At 35.7% G+C, this 21,696-nt stretch overlaps 1 protein-coding gene across 1 annotated transcript in view; it reads left to right on the top strand.

The window, feature by feature from the left end:
• Positions 1-19,844, top strand: part of PDGFC (platelet derived growth factor C) — a 355,850-nt gene extending 336,006 nt beyond the window's left edge. The window contains exons 4-6 of the mRNA XM_006867913.1: positions 3,341-3,548; positions 9,227-9,444; positions 18,256-19,844. Coding sequence (XP_006867975.1) covers positions 3,341-3,548; positions 9,227-9,444; positions 18,256-18,372 — 543 coding nt within the window. The 3' untranslated portion in view covers positions 18,373-19,844. The remainder of the gene's footprint in view (positions 1-3,340; positions 3,549-9,226; positions 9,445-18,255) is intronic.
• The last annotated feature ends 1,852 nt before the right edge of the window (positions 19,845-21,696 follow it).

The following is a 21,696-nucleotide window of genomic DNA, read 5'->3' as shown; positions in this document are numbered from 1 at the left end:
TTGAAAAACAAATAAACCATAAATAAATAGATTGCACATTTGTTTATATATTTATTTCACAAGTTTATATTTCAACTATAGGATCTATCAATCTCTAACTTTAGCACACTTTAAAAATTGTATGTGGGATGCGGTTTCTTAGTATTTATACAAGATTCAGTTGTGCTTGTAGAAAATATATTAGTACTTTCTCAATTTTATTAGAATTACTGTCCCTTTTTTTTTTTTTTACTTCCATTTAGTTTTGTGATAGCTTCAATCCATTCCCTATACACAAGAGCATTTCAAAAAGTTCTTGGAAAAATTTCATTATCTTTTAAATCCATTTTAAACAAACTTCTTGAAGCCCTCTTATTTGTTTATATGTAGTCCCAGAATGCTACAAACAGTAAAGGCACTCAGTTCTTAATCAAAAAGTTGCAATTTCTGGAGGTTTGCATCCACCTGGAAGTTCCTTGAAAGAAAGGCCTGGGGATCTACTTCTAAAATAAAAATCAGCCATTTAAATGGATATAGAGCACAGTTCTACGCAGACACTTGAGGTCACCACGAGTTGTAATCAACGTAATGGTAGTTAGTGTGTACGAGGGTTCTTCAAAATGTGGAAGAATGGAATGAAAAGATAATGGATTTTTTTCTAGGAAATATTTGAAGTTCCTTCATATGTACATTTACATTGTTTCCTAATTTTCTCTATTTCAAACTGTTCTGCAATAAATTCCTTTACAAATATTTCTGTGTGCACAAAATAAGGACGTAGTGCTCAAAACTAAATTACTGGTACATAAAACATGCAACCACCACTCATCTATCACTTTGTCGCACTGTGGTGGCTTGTGTATTACTGTGATTCTGGAAGCTATGCCATCGATATTTTAAGTACCAGCAGGGTACACACATGGTGGACAGATTTCAGCTGAGCTTCCAGATTAAGATAGACTAGGAAGAAGGAGAGGCAAACTACTTCCGAATGTTTATAAACTTTCTAATATAGTACAACACTGTCAGATAGCACCAGAATATTGAATATTGAAACATGACTGATAGTTCCAGAATATTGGCAGATTTAGTGCTAGAAGATGAACCTCTCAGGTTGGAAGGCACTCAAAATATGACTGGGGAAGAGATGGCGCTCCTTAAAGTAGACTTGACTATGATAATGAAAATGGGGTTAAGCTTTTGGGATGTTCATGTGTTCATGTTCATGGGGCAAAACCAAAATGAGAAACAGCTGCAAACATCAATTAATAGTCAGAACATGGAATATACAAACTATTGTCACAAATGAAATGGAACACAAAAAGATAGATATCCTACCATTGTTGTTCTTAAGTGCAGACGAATCAGTTCCAACTTATAGTGACCCTGTATAGGGTCTCCAACAAGTGGTTGGTGAGTTTGACTCCCCACCTCTGCCGTTCAAACTTACGTTATGGTCTAGTGCTTATCCTAAAGCACCACACCAGGACTCCTTACCGTAGGCATTATTGAGCTGAAATGGACTAGTAGTGACCATTTTGAATCTGACAGTCATGTGGTTTAGTATTCTAAGAAAGACACATTGAAGAGGAAGGGTGTCACATTCATTATCTAAAAGGACATTTCAAGATCTATCTGTAAGTATAATGCTGTCTGTGATAGGATAATATCTGTAAGCCTACTAAGAAGACAGTTAATACCACTATTTATTCAAATTTATGCACCAACCACTAAAGAAAGTGAGGATGAAACTGAAGAATCCTATCTACTTCTTAAGTCTGAAATTGAGTAAACATGCAATCAAGATGTGTTGATCATTACTGGTGATGGAAATGCAAAGCTTGGAAAGAAAGAAGAAGGATCAGCAGTTGGAAAGTAGAGCTATTATGATCAAAAAGATGCTGGAAATTGCATAATAGAATTTTGCAAGACCAGTGACTTATTCATTGTAAATACTATTTTAAAAAATAAATTAAAAGACAGCTATACATATGGACCTCACCAGGTGGCAGACAGAGAAATCAAATTGACAACATCTGTGGGAAGAGATGTTGAAAAATCTCCATATTATCAGTATTCTAGTCCCATCAGTTATATAAGGTAAAGTGGTGTGCCAATTCAATCTTGCATGTAGAGCAGATTTTTTCCAATTTACTCACAAATTAGAATTTCTTAAAATTTCTTAGTACTATGATATATGTAAGGAACTCTGGTAGCGTAGTGGCTACAAATCGGGCTACTAACCTCAGGGTCAGCAGTTCGAAACTACCAGCTGTTCCACAGGAGAAAGATGAGGCTTTATGCTCCCGTGAAGATTTACAGCTTCGGAAACCCTTTATAGGGTCACTGTGAATTGGAATCGACTCCACGGTGCATAACCACCACCACCACCATGATATATGTAAAATAGTATGATGTTATTTTGTGTATGAAATGATTTATCACTTTAGTTTTGCATTTCTCTAATTACAAATGAACTTTAGCATGGTTTCATAGTTTTATTGAACATTCAAACTTTAAGTATGGAATTTTTCTATTAAATTATTTGCCTTTTTATTAAGCTATTCAGGGTACTAATCCTATGACAGCTACCAAGTAAGTCTGGAATTTGCCAGTTTTTCTATTAAGTTATTTGCCATTTTATTAAGGTATTCGGGGTACTAATCCTATGACAGCTACCAAGTGTGTCAAGGTGTACCCCATGTGTCTCCCTTGTCCTGTAACTTTTTTTACTAGGTCTTCTATAGTAAAGCAAAGATTTTTGGACAAAATTATCAAATGTATGGTTTGACTATTATCTATCTTGATTAGCAAGTTCTTTCCAATATTAAAACACTGTTCCTTGGAAACCCTATACAGGGTCACTATGGGTCGGAATCAACTCGACAGCACTTAACAATAACAACAACCTATATTTTATTCTAATTATTTATGGGTTTCATTAAATTTGAAGTTCATCTGGCCCTCATTTGCATAGCTACCAAATAATTTTACAGAGTGAGGAAAACAAAAAATGAAAAGCCTAAGAAAAATTAGGTAATCTGTTAAGTTTTCTCTGTAAATTCATAATTGCACTATGAAGACATCTTCATCTTTTAATTAAAACAATGGCTACTTTAGGCAATAGATATCCACATGTACTATGGTTTGTGATAATGAATTTTTGTATCTTTCTTACTGACTTCTTAGAAAACGATCAGAATTCACCTACATGAAATCTTTGCAAAATAATCACTTCTAACTTGAGTCACAATTTCATTTCCTGTATATGTTTTTGCCTTAGTCTGCATAGCTAGTACATAAGTACAGAAACACTCTTGTCATTTTCAAAACAGTTAACAAAGGATCATTTTATTTTCAGCAATTGACAGAAACGGTGAGTCCATCAATGTTGCCCCCTTCTGCTTTGCCACTGGATCTGCTTAATAATGCTGTCACTGCCTTTAGTACATTGGAAGACCTTATTCGATATCTTGAACCAGATAGATGGCAGTTGGACTTAGAAGATCTATATAGGCCAACTTGGCAACTTCTTGGCAAGGCTTTTGTTTTTGGAAGAAAAGCCAGAGGTAAGCTCTTTCTTCAATCTAGAATTCCAAATAGGTGTCTTGGTGTTTTTAATTCCTCTACTATATCTTCTGAATGGTAGCATTTAGATTCTTCAGTGATATATGTAAATAATCTACTTTCTTAGTCATTTGAGCATACTTGCATATCACTAAAAAATTAATAGAAAAAGAGTCAATTAATTATAACTCAGTGAGTTTCAAAGACTATAAGGTATAATATTATTGAAACTAGGTGCCATTTCATTTCTTCAAATATCTCAATTTGGTGAAGTTTTCCATTGCATTCCATGAGATTCATTGTTTACTCAAACCTCATATTTGATATATATTGATTTAAAGATTCAGGAGAAAGATCATAGACAAAAAAAAATTGAGATTATAAAAGGGGGAAACTGTATAAAAGTTACTAAAGACTATACCTGGCATGCGTCATGTTATGTAAATATCCATTTCCTAAACCTAGAAACATTTCTCAATATTCTGAAAAATAATAATGGCACACCTAAAATAGACCTCATGTTTTTCAAGATATAGAATTCAAAGCAAGAAAATAATGACATAAAGAAGAACAATGCCAGAATAAAATTCCCCCAAATAAACATGCATTGGAAATAGTTACTTTTGACAAAATAGACACATCTTCCTTCAAGAGTGAAATTATACTTAATTCCACACAGTCAAGAAATTGGATATATTGGTAACACATTTTTAAACAGCTAATATCCTTTACACAGTAATACTAGTACTAGAAATCATCACTATTAGACAGAAATGAAAATTTGACAGAAATAAATGAATAATTATACTCAAAGACATTAAATTCTGTCTGAAACCTTGAAACTTACTCAGGATCATTTTAAAGAATTGAGTGACAGCCTGGACAATTTGCAGGGAACACTTAATGTTTAGTTAATTCACATGGGTAGACTTGTTCATCACATCTTGTCAGGAAGAAACCAGATTCCTGTCCTTTCCTGCACTGAGTTGCAGTCCTTTTGGATCATGAATGCCATATTAGAAGATTATATTCAGGCATGTCCAGACATGGCATTTTTGCTGTGCCAAAAGACAAGATATCCTTTCGGCAATATTTGAAATTGGTGTTCAAACACAATTTTAGCTGAATTTTTACTAGATACTAAAAACTGTTACATATTTGTAGAATTTGATCTTGAGAAAATCTGCTCTAAATTTTTTTTAAAATTTTAAATGTAAAAGCAAAGATACCAGTTTGAGGACTAAGATACATCTGACCCAAGCCATGGTATTTTAAATCGCTTCATATGTATGTGAGATGAGGAAGACAGAAGATGAATTGATGCCTTTGCATTATGGTGTTGGTGAAGAATATTGAATATATCATGGTTTGTCAGAAGAATGAACAAATTTGTTTTGGAAGAAGTACAACTAGAATGTTCCTTAGCAGCAGTGATGACAAGACTTGGTCTTACAAGTTTTGGGTATGTTGTCAGGAGGATCCAGCTCCTGAGGAAAGGACATAAATGCTTGGTAAAGTAGGTGTGCAGTTCGAAACTACCAACCATTTTGTGGCTAAAAGATGTGACGTTCTGCTCCTGTAAAGATTTGCAGTCTTGGAAACCTAATGCAGAGTCCCTGTGAGTTGGACCTGACTCCACGGGATACCACCAACAACAACCACCAACGTAGTTCAGCAAAAAAGAGGAAGATTTTCAAGGAGGTGTTTTGGCCACAACAATGGGCTCAAACATAGGAATGATTGTGAGAACGGCACAGGACATGTCGTTGCTATGAATTTGAACTATGATGGCATCTAACAACACAAATAACTTGATGAATAACTTATGAACAACCCTTCCCTTCCTTCCCAATAAGGAACAGAAAAATGAAGATCTCCAGTGCTAGCTGAAAGGAGTCCTGTCTTGGTGGGACTCTAGGATAATCACTGGACTGCTTACTATAAGGTCGGCAGTTCAAAGCCACCAGCCACTCCTCACGAGAAAGATGTGGTTTTCTGCTCCTGTAAAGACTTACAGTCTTGGAAACCTTATACAAGGTTACTGTGGGTTGAAATAGACTGGATGGCAGAGGGGTAAGGCTAGCTGAAATACCCATGAATTGAGCCATTGTTAGCAAATTTGAAGTATATTATCATGTAGCTTTTTAAGAAGTGGGAATGAAAAGTTCTAAGCTCAGCTCTAGCTTTTTGACAACTGATCTCTGGATCTGAGCCTAAAAACTTCCATTTTAGCCATGACTAAAGCACAGGGTCACTATGGGTCAGCACCGACTCGACGGCACTTAACAACAACAAAGCTGTATGCATAGTACTCAGTGAGACTGGACCTGAGTCTACGAAGTCTTTCAAATATTCATTTAGCACTTTCCAAATTGAAGCACTTCACAGTTTGCCAGAACTATTAACGTTTTAAACGAACAGTAAGTGTGAGAAAAGCAGTGTATATTTTTGGAAGTTTACATAAACTAAAATGCAGGTGTGGGATAACATCTATATAGACAAAACCAACTCCCTGCATGAAAGTCTTTCTACAAAGGAATGAAAAGTAAAACTTTTAAAAGCTTCTAATTAGACATTGAACTAGATTTTCCACAGAATAAACAGATCACAGTAATACTACATTCATCTTAAAAGGACCACCCTCAGATTGCTTTACAGTAACATAATATCTTTGGACTATCTTAAAAATTAACAACTAACTAAGTAAAAATAACCATATTTTCCCCGGTAAGTCTTAAGTAAAAAACTTAAGATATTTGAAGAATCTGAACAAGAAAATTTGGACTGGAAATAGTGAGTTTTCCTTGGTGATATTCTCAAAATCATTATTCTTTAGATAATCAAACTAATACATATGCCTAAAATTGTATTATGAAAAGGAAATAAAGATTCTGAAGGCTAAGTTTTACTTTATAATTATTTTACAGAGGAAAACTTCATAATAATATGGGTGAACCATAAAAAACACATGTTGAGACAAATTTTTTCCTCATTATTACTTTTTTTACTTGTATAGGAATATTAGACAATGCTTGGAGCATTCATGATATCAGCTTTTTTTTTCACATGACTTATTTTAATGATGCATATATGAGCTGGAAGCCCTACAAATGAGAAGCATAAAAATGAAATATAATGCACCAAATTTAAAATCCTTAATTATGTTTTTCTCACATTGTAGTCTGCATTAATACTTTTTTGTTTCATTTCTTTTACTTTCTTCATCTGGTTCACTGATTTTCATTCATACCTTGCTACTGCAGGCCAAAAAAAAAAAAAACATATTTTCTAAGTCAAGCTTAACTAGTACTTAAAAAGGGCTTTTGACTTTTGTGTCAAACATGATAAATGAGTGTAAGCCAAGTTGAAAGTATGTTTAAATTTTCACATTGTAGTAGGTATCCTAACTTAGTTCTCTTGGGAAATCTATCTAACCTTTTATTATGGTTAAGTAAACATTTTAAAGCGAACATACACAGTCTCATTTTCTAGTTTCATGAAATAGTGTGTTTAAAAACTATTTGAGGTAGATGACTATCCTTTGAAGGCTAAGAGCTTCATTCACATCCTAAAGAAGTATAAATTTAAATAAGCATTGAGAATTTTGGCAACAGGCTTCATTTTTATAAGTGTGTGTGTGTATGTGCTCACACTGTACTTTAAGTTTTCTCCTTCCTTACCATGCTAATTTGGGGGGGGGGTAGGATTTTAGATAAGCTCACACAAAGCTTTAAGAATAAATGAAGAGCATGTACTTAAGGGGGCTTCAAAAATTTCATGGAAAAATTCCATTATCTTTGAACTCCATTTTTTCCATGAACTTTTTAAAGCCTCTTTGTATGTACTATCATTTTAGCAAATTGAAATGGATTAACATATGTGATATTGTTTAATTGCCTCATTAATTTTATGATGAGTAAGTTAGTCATGATATTCAAAAATATGAATATTTAAATATTTTAAAGCTTTACTTTTATAGGGTCATTTATGAGATGAAAAAGTTCTTTAAATTATCAAAGAAAACAGATTTTCTTAGGAATGAATAATTTTCTAGCTGAGGAGTATTCAAAATGGCTTTTCCCCTAGTGCTTTCCTAAACTTGATGTAGGTTTTAGCTTATCTAGTCACCTGAATTTATCACTTAGTTGCATATACATAATTTTATAATATATTCCTTTAAAATAACTTAAATTGGTTCACTTAAACATTTTAGAAAGACTTGATCAAATATAGAAATATAGTCAAGAAAACATGTATTTGTTTATCGTTTTCCTTAGCACTTAATTTTTAAAATTAGATGGTTGTTGTTAAGTGCTGTCAAGTTGGTTCCGATTCATAGGAACTCTGTATAGGGTTTCCAAGGAACAGCTGGTGAATTTGAACCACCCACCTTGCTGTTCAAACCAACCTTGTGGTCCAGTGTATTAACCCACATAGCACCATACCAGGACTCATAAAATTAGATTACATAGTAATTATTATTTTCTGTCTAATTATGTTTATAGTAATTGAAATATTATTGAAAAGGTATTCATTCAGATGTATTATATTTTTAGTTAATATTTCTAATTTTTTTTTTTTTTTTAAGTAAGCTTTGTATTCTTGGGGGGAAAAACTGAAAAATACTGAAAAGTTAAATGTAAAAACACTTCCATTTTATTGGAGTTTTGTTTTGTTTTGTTTTTACTATTTATAGGGGGGAAATGGACAACGTTTTTCATCAGGAATTAAAACTGCATTAGAGGTGTTCACTTTAATATTAACTAGCTTCTAGTCGTATGTTGTATATAAATTCACATTTAGCATTACTTGTTATTTTGATATAATTTTCCTCAAGCAGTATCATTTTGTTGTTAAACACAATGGTTCTTTGAGGATTTACTGAGACAATCTGATGAAAGGATATTTTGTTTGGTCTTCACAAGTAGGTATTCTTTTAAAGAATAAAGCACAGCACAGTTAACCAACTTGCTAAAAGAACAGAGACAATGGTTATAAATTAGAAAATTCTCCAGTCTTTAGAAAGGGAAAGATAGAAATCTGAAGGAATCTAGCTAGTTTAAATTTCAAAGATCATAATCCTTAGTGTACCAGAAGCCATACTTTCCATCAATTACCGTTGTTATGAAATGTCTCATTTTTTATCATAGTCTGATCAACTGTCTTCAAAAATGGTATTTTCTTCTTTCTCTTTTTATGTATTATGATTTTTGTTGTCATAACAATTATAGAACGTTCTCACAAGTTTCTACAAATTGTTCTTCATTAATTACAGAAGCTCTTGTAATCCTTTTTAATCAAAGCATTCATCGTTTTACATTCTATTCTTTCCTCCAATGCTTTCCTTGTCTGCTTTTTTACCAAGGTTAAAAGGTGTAACCCTCTTTTTCTCTATAAAGTTTCCTATTTATAACACTCAACTGTTTTATTGGCTCTGTTCTAATATTGCACAATGGCTTCTCTTGATCGGTCACTAAGTCATAATGAAGCTTTGTTTACTATAAAATACAGTCCAACTTGCAAGCATTATATCCCTAAAACCTAGTAAAAAGAAAAAGGATATTGTTAGGGCTATTGTTCATGAAATTGTTAGATTTCCTTATGAAAAGAGTTTAATGAAATATAGTCAGGCATAAAGCATAAACATTCATTTTCTTTTGCTTTCTTTAATATCATGTAGTGGTGGATCTGAACCTTCTAAAAGAGGAGGTAAAATTGTACAGCTGCACACCTCGCAACTTCTCAGTGTCCATAAGGGAAGAACTAAAAAGAACGGATACCATTTTCTGGCCAGGTTGTCTCCTGGTTAAACGCTGTGGGGGGAACTGTGCTTGTTGCCTCCACAATTGCAACGAGTGTCAGTGTGTCCCAAGCAAAGTTACGAAAAAATACCATGAGGTAGGTACATCATTTTCTTTTTGTTTTCCTATGGGCTTTTTGTATATTAAAAAGTAATCAAACAGTGAATCTGAGATTCAGTGTAGTGGGTTTATGTTTAGAAATGAGATGTGGCATTCATGGGATAAGGAGGGAAACACAGAGTTTACTTTACAAAATAAACTGTTTCCATTTTTTAAGATTATGACATTTAATGGGAAAATTCAGATATTAAGGATTTAGAAAGTTTATCCTCTGGTGGGTGACATTTTAAACTCTCAGGAAATACAAAAATGTGTCCTTGTGTAGAGAAAAAAAAAGTGGGTGGAGCTGTTCAACTTTGACATTTTGAAATACTAGGTGAAAATATTTTAAAGACAATCCTAGAGATAAGTGATTGTCAATTTTGGAGAAAGGAGAACTTTAAAATTTTGATATTCTGTATTGGCACTTAGGACACATACATCCCAAAAGGATGTATTTATAATTAGATACCAATCTTCTTTTTCATGCTACCCCCATTGCATGTTAAGCCTTTTCCTGATGATTCACTCTTTCATCTCTAAAACTGGGGGAAATATAATATTAACTGTTAGTAATGATTGTTTCAAGATCTAGAAGCTTAATGGGTTACAAGTTGGGCTGCTAACCACACGGTCAGCAGTTTGAAACTACCAGCTGTTCCTCGGGAGAAAGATGAGCCTTTCTGTTCCCATAAAGGTTTACAGCCTCAGAAACCCTATACAGGGTCACTGTGAGTTGGAAACAACTCCATGGCACATAACCACCACCAATTACTGTTTCTTAGAATCTTGGGGACCTTAGAGTTTATTTTATTTACTCCAAGTTTCCTCAGTGCTGCAATATCCTACTAGCTCCACATAAAAAGCTAGTACCTTGTGATGTTTCAGAGCCAACTTACATTTACAAAAAGTTTACTTTATTACAAGCCCAAATCTGCCTTCCTATGACTTCTTTTATGTATATATTTCCCACTAAATAAGGAAGGTAACCCACCACTAGTCAGGAATTCTGGTAGCATAGGGGTTACAAGTCAGGCTGCTAACCTCAACGTCAGCAGTTCAAAACTAACAGTTGTTCCATGGGGAAAAGACGAGGCTTTCTGCTCCAGTAAAGATTTACAGCTTCGGAAACCCTATGCAGGGTTGCTATGAATCAGAACTGACTCCATGGCACATCATCACCACCACTATTCGGTCACTTTGTCATATTATGGTGACTTGTGTGGTGCTGTGATACTAGAAGCTGTTAATCCGTATTTTAAATACCAGCAGGTTCACCCACAGTGGGCAGATTTAAGCTGAACTTCCAGACTAAGGCATACTAGGAAGAAGGAGCAGTAGACCATGTCTGAATAGATACCCACTGGAAACTTTATGAATTCCAGTGGAACAGTGTCAGATATGGTGCTGAAAAGTGAAAACATTATGACTAACACCAGAATATTGTCATATATAGTGCCAAAAGACGAGTTCCTCAGGTTGGAGGTTATTTGAATTACAACTAAGAAGAGCTGCATCCTCAAAGTAGAGGTGACTTAATGATGTGAATGAAGCAGAACTACATTTGCTGATGGGACACAATTTAAAATAAGAATAAACAGTTGTAATCATCCATTCATAATCATTCCATGGGATATATGAAGTATGAATCTAGGGTATTTTTAAATTGTCAAAAATGAAATGAAATGCACAAAGATCAAAAACCTAGGCATTGTTGAGCTGAAATGGATTGGTATTGGCCATTTTGAATTTGAAAATCACATGGTTTACTATGTCAGGAACAGCAAATTGAAAAGGAATTGTGTTGCATTCATTATGAAAAAGATCATTTAAAGATCTACTTTGAAGTACAATGTTGTCTGTGATAGGCTATAATACCCATACATCTACAAGAAAGGCTAGTTAAGACCAGTATTACTCAAATTTACATACTAACCACTAAAGCCTGTGATGATGAAGTTAAAGAATCATACCAGCTTCTTCTGGTGTGGCACTGGAGAAGCACAGGACTGCAAGGTCAGTCTGAATTGCCAGGTCTGCAGTTCAAGCTCACCAGGCACTCTTCAGAAACCATATATTGTGTCTCCACAAGTTGAAACCAAGTCAATGGCACTCAACAACAACAGCAATACCAACTTCTTCCGACTGAAATTTATGAAACATGCAATCAAGATGCATTGATAATGAATGTGAAAGTTGTAAAGAAATGTGAAGGATCAATAGTTGGAAAATAAGACTTTGGTGATAGAAATGATCCTGGAGATCACAGGATAGAATCTTGGGAGCCCAACAACTTACTCAGTGCAAATTCCTGTTTTAACAAGGTAAATGGTGACTATGCATGTGGACCTCACTGGATGTAATGAAGAGGAATCAAATTGTCTATATTCATCTTTGGGAAGAGATGGTAGAAAAATTCCAATATCATCAGCCAAAACAAGACATAGGACCAGCTGTGGAGAACACACCATCATCAATTGCTTATATGCAAGTTCAGGTTGAAGCTGAAGAAACAGAACAGATTTGATGTGTTAGGTACTAGTGACTGAAAACCAGAAGAATTGAGGGAATGACACCAAGCACATCATACATGAAGAAAGGAAGAGGTCATTAAAAAGACAGGAAAGAAAGAAAAGACAAAAATGGAAGTCAGAAGACAATATGAACCTTACTCTTGATCATAGAGAAGCTAAAGTGACTGAAAGAAATGATAAAGTATAAGAGCTGAATAGAAAATATCTGCTCTGTTTAAGGGCTGCTTGAGAAGGATATTAAAATTATGATGGGCTACTAGAAGAATAAACAAATTTATTTTGATAGAAGTGCAGTCAGAATGCTCCTTGGAGGTGAGGATGGTAAGACTACTTCTTTCATTTTTTGGACGTGTTGTCAAGAGGGATCTGCCCCCTGGAAAAGGACATCATGCTCAATAAAGAAGATAGCCAGTGAGTAAGAGAAGAATCATGAACAAGATGGATTGACACTGTGGTAGCAACGATGGGATCAAACATAACAACAGTTGTAAGAATGGCTCATGACCAGACAGTGTTTGATTTTGTTGTGTATAGTGTCACTATGAATCAGAACAAACTTGGCAGCACCTAAAAACAAACAAGTTAATTAACAATGAAGAATAATTTGTACATTATAATAAATAAAATGATTATCATATGCATAAAACCATGACTGAAATCTAAGATGTCTATTAGATAATTTAAACATGCAGTTTCATAAACTGAACTTTATATCCCATGATCTGTGTCCCTACACCCATTATTGTGTTGGCAACTTATAAAGTGTGAAAAAGAACTCCAGATTCTAGAAAAAGACACTCTAGCTCTAGTTCTATATCTACCATTATCTCATGACTGTAAGAAAAATACTTTCCTTCTGTAAAAGAAGTGTGTGGAATATGATAATGTCTCAAATTATTCCTAGCTGTGTACTCTAACAGTTTTTCAATGGTAGTCTTTTAGAAGATAGCGTCCCAAGCCAGGTGGACTGTTATATAGGACAATTTACAGTCATTACCTATGTATTACTTTCATTCCTATACTACATTTTTCTAAAATATATTTTTCTGGGAACTGAGACTGTAGTCAGTTTCATTAAGTAGATAGTCATGAGTAGGGTGGCTCCAGGAAGCACCAGTTAGGATGTACCAACAAACCAGCCCTATTACTACTTTATGAACTGGGAGTCTAGGCAAGAACAAACTTATAATACAGTAGTTTTAACACCAGAGTCTCAAATTAAAATGCCTCAGAGACTAAGCATATATTAGAATTTCCTAGTATAAAAGGATATGCTAAGCCTATGAATTAAACTGGAGTTATCCTTTCCCACATGAACTCATTAAATTTTGAAGTCTTTAAAACATATCCTTGCTAAATAAAGTGTATCTGGGGACCTAATTTAGACATCAAGTCTTGAGTTTATAAGCAGTTTTCAGAGAACGTTAATACTAGCTCTTTAAAACGATGCTAATCAGATGCTGAACTCATATTATAAATGTAGGCAATTAAATCAATGCCCAGGTCAATCGTATTCTCTCCCAGTTTATGCTTTGCTGATGTTAAGTGTGCCGAGTCAGTTCTGACTCATAAAGATCCTGTGTAGCATTTCTAAGGACTTATACATACATTTCCCAAATAACATTAACTTTAGGATTATTCAGAAAGTTGCTATGTTGTAGTTGTTAAGTGCCATCGAGTCGGTTCTGACCCATAGCAACCCTGTATAGGGTTTCTGAGGATAAGCTGGTGAGCTTGAACCACCGACCTTGATGTTCAAACGGCTTTGTAGTCTGGCACATTAACACACAGCGCCACACCAGGACTCCAGAAAGTTGCTATTGTTGTTGTTGTTGTTAACTGCCGTGGAGTCGGTTCCGACTCATAGCGACCCTACACAGGGTTTCCGAGGCTGTAAATCTTTACGGGAGCAGACCATCTCATCTTTATCCCGCGGAACCGCTGGTAGTTTCGAACTTCTGACCTTGCGGCTCACAGCTATAGAGTATGCAAAATCTGTCTTCATTCTCAAGTAAAACAGTTTTTTAATCTGTAGTATCTACAGATGAAATGAGATGTTTTCAGATTAGCATTAATCCATTATTCCCAGCCTTTGAGTTCTTGTTGTTAAGTTCCATAGAGTAATTTCCAACTCATAGCAACCCTGTAGAGGGTTTCTATATAAGAGGGTTTCAAAATGTTTGTGGAAAAATTCCATTATCTTTTAGCTACATTTTCTCACTAATTTTATGAAGTCCCCTTGTGTGTGTGTGTGTGTGTGTGTGTGTGTGTGTATATATATCTGGTAGTTTAGTGGTTATGAATCGGGCTGCGAACTGCAAGGTCAGCAGTTCGAAACTACCAACTGTTCCACGGGAGAAAGATGAGGCTTTCTGCTCCCGTAAAGATTTACAGCCTCGGAAACCCTGTACAGGGTTGCTATGAGTCGGAACCGACTCCACGGCACGTAACAACAACAATAACATATATATGTATACATATATATATAGCTACACACACACACACACTTATACATATGTACTTAATTCTATGATCATCCATTGTAAGTGTCTCACAAGTAAATATAATATGTGCATGGGCATAAATGCTATTATGCAGTCCTGGTATAGTGCTGTAGGACTGACTGCTAATCACAAAATTGGTAGCTCAGATCCACCAGCTGCTCCTGGGAAACCCTATACAGGGTTCCTATGAGTCAGAACTCAACAGCACTTAACAACAATAACAATCTATATTTCTCACAAATGCCTCCAATAACAATCATATCCTGATTTTTTAAATGCTTTGAGGTAATCACTCTAACTTTAGTAATTCATATTAGGCATACATATTGTCTGTGTTATTTACTCTCACTAAGCTTTTGTTCAAGGAGCTCTAGTAGCATGGTGGTTACAAGTCAGGCTGCTAACCTCGAGGTCAGAAGTTCAAAACTACCAGCCATTCCACGGGAAAAAGATGAGACTTTCTGTACTCATAAAGCTTGCAGCCTCGGAAACCCTATTCAGAGTTGCTATGAGTTGGATCCAACTCCAGAGCACACTACCACCAAGCTTCTGTTCATACATGTGTAAATTAGGGGTAATAATTGTAAATTACTTCATAGAATTTTTGTGAGTTTAAGTATGTAAAAAACTTGTTACAGAGATTTTCACTCAGTAAGCATTCAAAAAGTTTAGCTAATTAACCTCTGACATAGACAACATTACAAAGTATGAGTATTCCAGAACACTTGATTGTGCTAATGAAGAATCTGTACATGGACCAAGAGGCAGTTTTTCAAACAGAACATGGAAACACTGAATGGTTTAAAATTAAGAAAGGTGTGCGACAGGTTTGTATTCTTTTACCATACTTATTCAACCTATATGCTGAGCAAATAATCTGAAAAACTGGGTTATATGAAGAAAAATCTGACGTTAGGATTGGAGGAAGACTCATTAACAACCTGCAATAATCAGATGATACAACCTTGCTTGCTGAAAGTAAAGAGGATTTAAAATACTTACGGATGAAGATCAAAGAGCACAGCCTTCTGTATGGATTGCACCTCAATGTAAAGAAAACAAAAATCCTCACCACTGGACCAGTAAACAACATTCTTATCAATGAAGAAAAGATTGAAGTTGTCAAGGACTTCATTCTTCTTGGATCAACCATCAACACTCATGGAAGCAGCAGTCAATAAATGAAACAATGTATTGAATTAGGCAAATCTGCTGAACAAGACCTTTTTAAATGTTGAAGAACAAAAATGTCAGCTTGAGGACTAAGGTGCACCTGACCCAAGCCATGGTATTTTCAATAACCTCATATGCATTCGAAAGCTGGACAATGAATAAGGAAGACTGTAGAAGAATTGATGCATTTGAGTTATGGTGTTGGAGGAGAATATTGAAAGTGGCATGTCCTGCCAAAATAACCAACAGATTTGTGTTGGAAGAAGTGCAGCCAGAGTGCTCCTTGATGGAGCAAAGGATGGCCAAACTTTGTCTCTCACACTTTGGACATATTGTCAGGAGGGACCAGGAGTTGTAGAAGGATATCATGTTTGGTAAGGTGGAGTGTCAGAGAAAAAGAGGAAGACCCTGGTGAGATGGATTGGCAAAGTGGCAGCATTACTGGTCTCAAGTATGACAACAATTGTGAGGTTGGGCCAGGACTGGGCAGTGTTTTATTATGTTATGCATAGGATTGCTATGAGTTGGTACCAACTCAATGACACCTAACAACAACAAATATCCAGGTACTCCAAACGAGAGATATATGTTGTTGTTAAGTTCTGCCAACCTTTTAGTTTGCAGTCCAATGCTTATCCTACAGAGCCACCACATGGTGGTGGTGGTGGTGGTGGTGGTGGTGGTGTGCTGTGGAGTCGGTTCCGATTCATAGCGACCCTGTACAGGGTTTCCGAGGCTGCAAATCTTTACGGGAGCAGAAAGCCTCATCTTTCTCCTGCAGAACTGCTGGTAGTTTCAAACTAGCTAACCTTGAGGTTCGCAGCCCAACTCGTAACCAGTATGCTACCAGAGCTCCTTATGCTCTGTAGATAGATATATATTTAAATAGAGTAGCGGTGGTGGTGGTTTGCAGTGGAGTCGGTTCCAACACATAGTGACCCTGTGTAGGGTTTCTGAGGCTGCAAATCTTTGCAGGAGCAGAAATGCTCCTCTTTCTCCCGCATAACTGCTGCTTGTTTCTAACTGCTGATCAGGAAATTAGCAGCCGGGCTCGTGACCACTGCGCTACCAGAGCGCCTTTAAATAGATTGTGTATGTATAGGAAGGCTGTGGCTCCATAGATGGGCACTGAACTTGAACTACAAACCACAAGGTCCAAGGTTCAAGCCCCTAGGTGCTCTGCTTGGAAAAATGAGGCTTTTAATTTTAATTATTTTTTATTTTAATTTAATTTGAATTCACTTAATTTAGATGAAAATTTAAAGTTGTGGAAACCCTATACAGGGTATCTATAAGCTGAAACTGACTCAAAGTCACTTAATAACAGCATGCATACACACACATAAATATATATAGTTGTTATTGTTGTTAAGTGCAGAGAATCGGTTCCGACTGTTTAGGGTTTCTGAGGAAAGGCTGGTGAGTTTCAGCTAGATATATATGGCACATAACAACAACAATATATGCTCGATTTTAAAACAAAATAAGAACAACAAAAAATCCTTAAAGTAGACTGGTCAGAAAATTTGTTTGTGTTTTTTCCTGTTTTGGGGGTGCTTTTTTTTTCAATATTAATTAAAATTTTCAGGAATCTAGCTTTTAGATATTGTTGCATGTACTTATCTGTGCTACACACAGAAAGCACAGAAAGAAGCTAGAAAACGTCATAATATTATGTACTCTGCTCTTTGTGAGATCCAAACAAAGCACAATTTCTGAAACTATACTTTCTATAATAAGAAATAAAACTGAATAGGTTGTGATGATCAATTACTTCAGTTAATCTTTTGCTGAATACATAGATCTTCCCCCTTTGTCACAGTAGTAAAAGTAATGTGTTTATTATCAATGTCCATGTTGTTATGCTGTTTATTCAAAATCTCAGCTATCAAAAGGGCAAGTGCCTTCATTTAATAGAGGCATTGTTGTTCTTATTACCAGACCTTCTTATTCTGCACAGTAGGATCCAGCTGCAGAAAGTTAGCTATGACTGAAGCTGATGTCTATGAAGTATATCTAATGCATCTAATAGAGGACTTGAAGTATAGCCAAGAAAATTAATGAGTAGCATAATTGAGCCAAGTCAGCTGTGGAGTGATCATGTTTCCTTCCACAATCTTCCTGTACTTGAGTGCATTGCTCCAAAATATAAATATTCGTTAAATGTGTGAATGAACGAATGAGTGAAAGAAACCAGCCAACAGAACAATTAATTGTGCAATAGTGATTCCAAAATATTTAATCCAGGTAAAGTTCCCTCTAGTGTCATTAAATGAGAAAAATAGAGTAGACAGAAGGAGTCTTTCAGTTTTTAGATTGTCCTTTATTCTGAGACGGTGTCCTTCTGAATCATTGGTATGAAAATGTTCTTTTTTATGAAATAACTGATAATTTACTACGGGCACTTTGGGGAAAGGGCATAGGGTGAGCATGTTTGTTTTTATAATGCTCTTTCTATGCTGAATTAAATATAGTAAGACTTCCTTGGGCCTCAAGATTCTTTTCTGAAATTTACTTGTCCAAAAAGCAAAAAAAATATATAGAGTCAGAAGGTGCATTGGCTGGTTTTGAAAAGTGCCTTTCATTGTTCTCTTTCAGGTCCTTCAACTGAGACCAAAGATTGGTGTCAGGGGATTGCACAAATCACTCACCGATGTGGCCCTGGAGCACCATGAAGAGTGTGACTGTGTGTGCAGAGGGAACACTGGAGGATAACCACAGCCTCACACACACACAGCCCCGTCCAGGGCAGCTCAGTTCCCTGGCTGATGCTGTTCTAGAACTGACACATTATCTCCACTCATAATCTCAGTTGTTTGCTTCGGGGACCTTTCATCTTCAGAAATCACAGTGTGTTCTAAAAGAGGAGATACCGAATGGGATTAGAAGGTGTGGGACAGTCTTTTGAGAGGAGGCCCAAAGGACAGGAGAAAGGTCTTCTATTGTGGGGGGGGTGATTAAATGTTGTAGATCACTAGCTAGTTGTAGAGTTACTATGTGCCTATTCAGCTAGCTATGGTCTATATTTCAGTTTTCTTGGTAAGGCTAAAGTTAATATCAGCACAGGAGAAAAACTATATGCACATGAGGACCTGATTCTGTTGCCTTGCTTAATTCTAAAGCCCCATGATCTGGGCCTAAAATTACAGAAATCTGGGATATTTTCCCTTATAGTCTTGTTAATAAACCTGAATGTTCTAGTTTCTACAAACTTGGTTTTTACAAAGGAACGATGTTGCTATGCATTAAGCTTATGTTGTGCTGATAGGAAAGACTGGATATTTCCATATTTCGTATTCATATCTGTACTGTCTGAAAGAAGAAAACTACATTTCATGGTTTGGAAGAAAAGAAGAGAGGCCTTATCTTCACTTTATCGATAAGTTGGTTTATTTGTTTTATTGTGTACATTTTTATATTCTCCTTTTGACATTATAACTGTTTGCCTTTCTAATCTTGTCAAATATATCTATTTTTACCAAAGGTATTTAATATGCTTTTTTTATGATTACAACCTAGATCAATTATTTTTAGCTTGGTAAATTTTTCTAAACAGAATTCTAATGGGCAGAGGAACAAAGATGATATAAAATATTGTTGCTCTGACAAAAATACATGTATTTCATCCACGTATGGTGCTAGAGCTTAGATTAACCTGCATTTTACAATATTGAAGTGGGATATCAGTGGAATTTATGAGTTCTGAAGACTTTTTGAAAATAAATAAATTATAATATCTTTCTCTACTATTATTGGATATGCAAATAAAAAGCAATATTAAACATTAAGTATTCAGATCAAGTCTTCACTAAGCCACAACTTTCTTTGGGAAATATGAGCCTAGCTCAGAAGACCATGAAGCACCTTGAAAGAAGAAACTTGACAGCTTCCTAACAAAGCGTGCTCTGGTGTGCTATAGGAACACTTCCTATTTATTGTGATGTTAGGGTTTTTATTATCTTTAAACTCTGTTCCATACACTTGTATAAATACATGGATATTTTTATGTACAGAAGTATATCCTTTAACCAGTTCACTTATTTTACTCTTTGGCAATTGAAAAGAAAATCAGTAAAATACTTTGCTTGTAAAATGCGTAATATTATGCTTAGGTTATGTGGTGACTATTTGAATTAAAAATTGTATTGAATCACCAAATAAAGGAATGAGGCTATTTTGGGATGAAATTAAGTGTCTCTGTGCAAGATTTGTCTCTTACACTCCAAGTAAACTGAAGGTGATCAAATTGTGTGTTGCCATAATTTTAATCATGCAAAAGAATGCATCACTTAAAAGAACAGGTACAAAAAGAGCGTTTCTGTTGAGGCTTCCCAGCTTTCTCTCTCCAGTAGTTTTTAGCAATATTGGTCATAGCACAGGATCAGGAAGTGTTTCTTCACATTGTGCATGGGGGACTCCATGAGCTGGAAAGTTCTCAGTGGCCACTGGCAACAACAAATATATAGCTTCTTAACTGTTTGATAGAAAACGTAATGCAGGGTATCTCCCTCCAGCTGTTTGCAACTCTCCTCACGCTAGGAAGGACTCTGAAATCTTACCGTAAATGAACTATTTGTTGTTATTGTTAGGTGCCATCAAGTGTACAACAGATCAGAACACTGTCCGGTCCTGCACCAACTTCACAATTATGGCTACACTTGAACCCATTGCAGCTGCCACTGTGTCATTCCATCTCATTAGGGGTTTTCCTTTTCTTTGCTGACCCTCCATTTTACCAAGCATGAATGTTCTTTTCCAGGGACTGGTTCCGCCTGATAATATGTCCAAAGTATGAGAGATGAAGTGTGGCCATGCTTGCTTCTTAGGAGCATTCTGGCTGTACTTCTTCCAACACACATTTGTTTGTTCTTTTAGCATTCGGTGGTACTTTCAATACTCTTTTCCATCATTGTAACTCAAACACATCAATTCTTCTATGGTCTTCCTTATTTATTGTCTAAGTTTTACATGCATATGAGGTTGCTGAAAGTACCATAGCTTCCATCAGGTGCACCTTAGTCATTAAACTGACATCTTTGCTCTCGAACAGTTTCCAGAGGTCTTGTGCACCAGATTTGCCTTATGCGTCTGTGTCGTTTAATTTCTTGACTGCTGCTTCCATGAGTGTTGATGGTTGATCTGAGGAAATGAAGTCTTTAACAACTTCAGTCTTTTCTCCATTGATATTGATGTTATTTTTGATCCAGTGGTGAGGATTTTTGTATTCTTCACATTGAGGTGAAACTCATACCAAAGGTTGTGGTCTTTGATCTTTATCAGTAAGTATTGTAAGTCCTCTTCACTTTCAGCAAGCAAAGTTGTATCATCTGTATATTGCAAGTTGTTAATGAGTTCCTCCAACCCTGATGCCATGTTCTAAATCATATAACCCAGCTTCTCAATATATTTACTCAGCATACAGATTGAAAAACTATGGTGAAAGAATACAACCATGGTACATACTTTTCTTAATTTTAAACCATTTAAACCATGAAATATTTTGGAGTCCTATTGTGGTGATTGGGTTAATGCGCCAGACTGCAAAGCCATTTGAACTGCAAGGTCGGCGGTTCAAGCTCACCAACTGCTCCTTAGAATCCCTATACAGGGTTGCTATGGGTTGGAATCAACTCAGTGGCACTTAACAATAACAACAACTGTGGTGATTGGTCCAGTGATAAGGATTGTTGCTGTCTTCAAATTGAGGTGTTCAACCCAATGGATGTGGTCGCTGATCTTCATCAGTAGGTATTTTAAGCCCTCTTCCCTTTCAGCAAGGTTGATCATCTGCATATCACAGGTTATTAATGAGTCTTCCTCCAACACTGATGCCACATTCTAAATTGTATAACCCAGCTTCTTAAATTATTTACTCAGCATACAGATTGAGTAAGTATGGAAAAAGAATACAAGCCTGGCACACACCTTTTCTAATTCTAAACCATTTAAACCCTGAACTATTTATTGATGTTGTTAAGTGCCTTGGAGTTGGTTCCAACGCATAGAAACCTTGTATAGGATTTCCAAGGAGCAGCTGGT

The sequence above is a fragment of the Chrysochloris asiatica genome, unplaced genomic scaffold, assembly GCF_000296735.1.
Source record: "Chrysochloris asiatica unplaced genomic scaffold, ChrAsi1.0 scaffold00112, whole genome shotgun sequence".
Classification (NCBI taxonomy): Eukaryota; Metazoa; Chordata; class Mammalia; order Afrosoricida; family Chrysochloridae; genus Chrysochloris; species Chrysochloris asiatica.
This window is presented reverse-complemented; position numbering and strand designations above follow the sequence as displayed.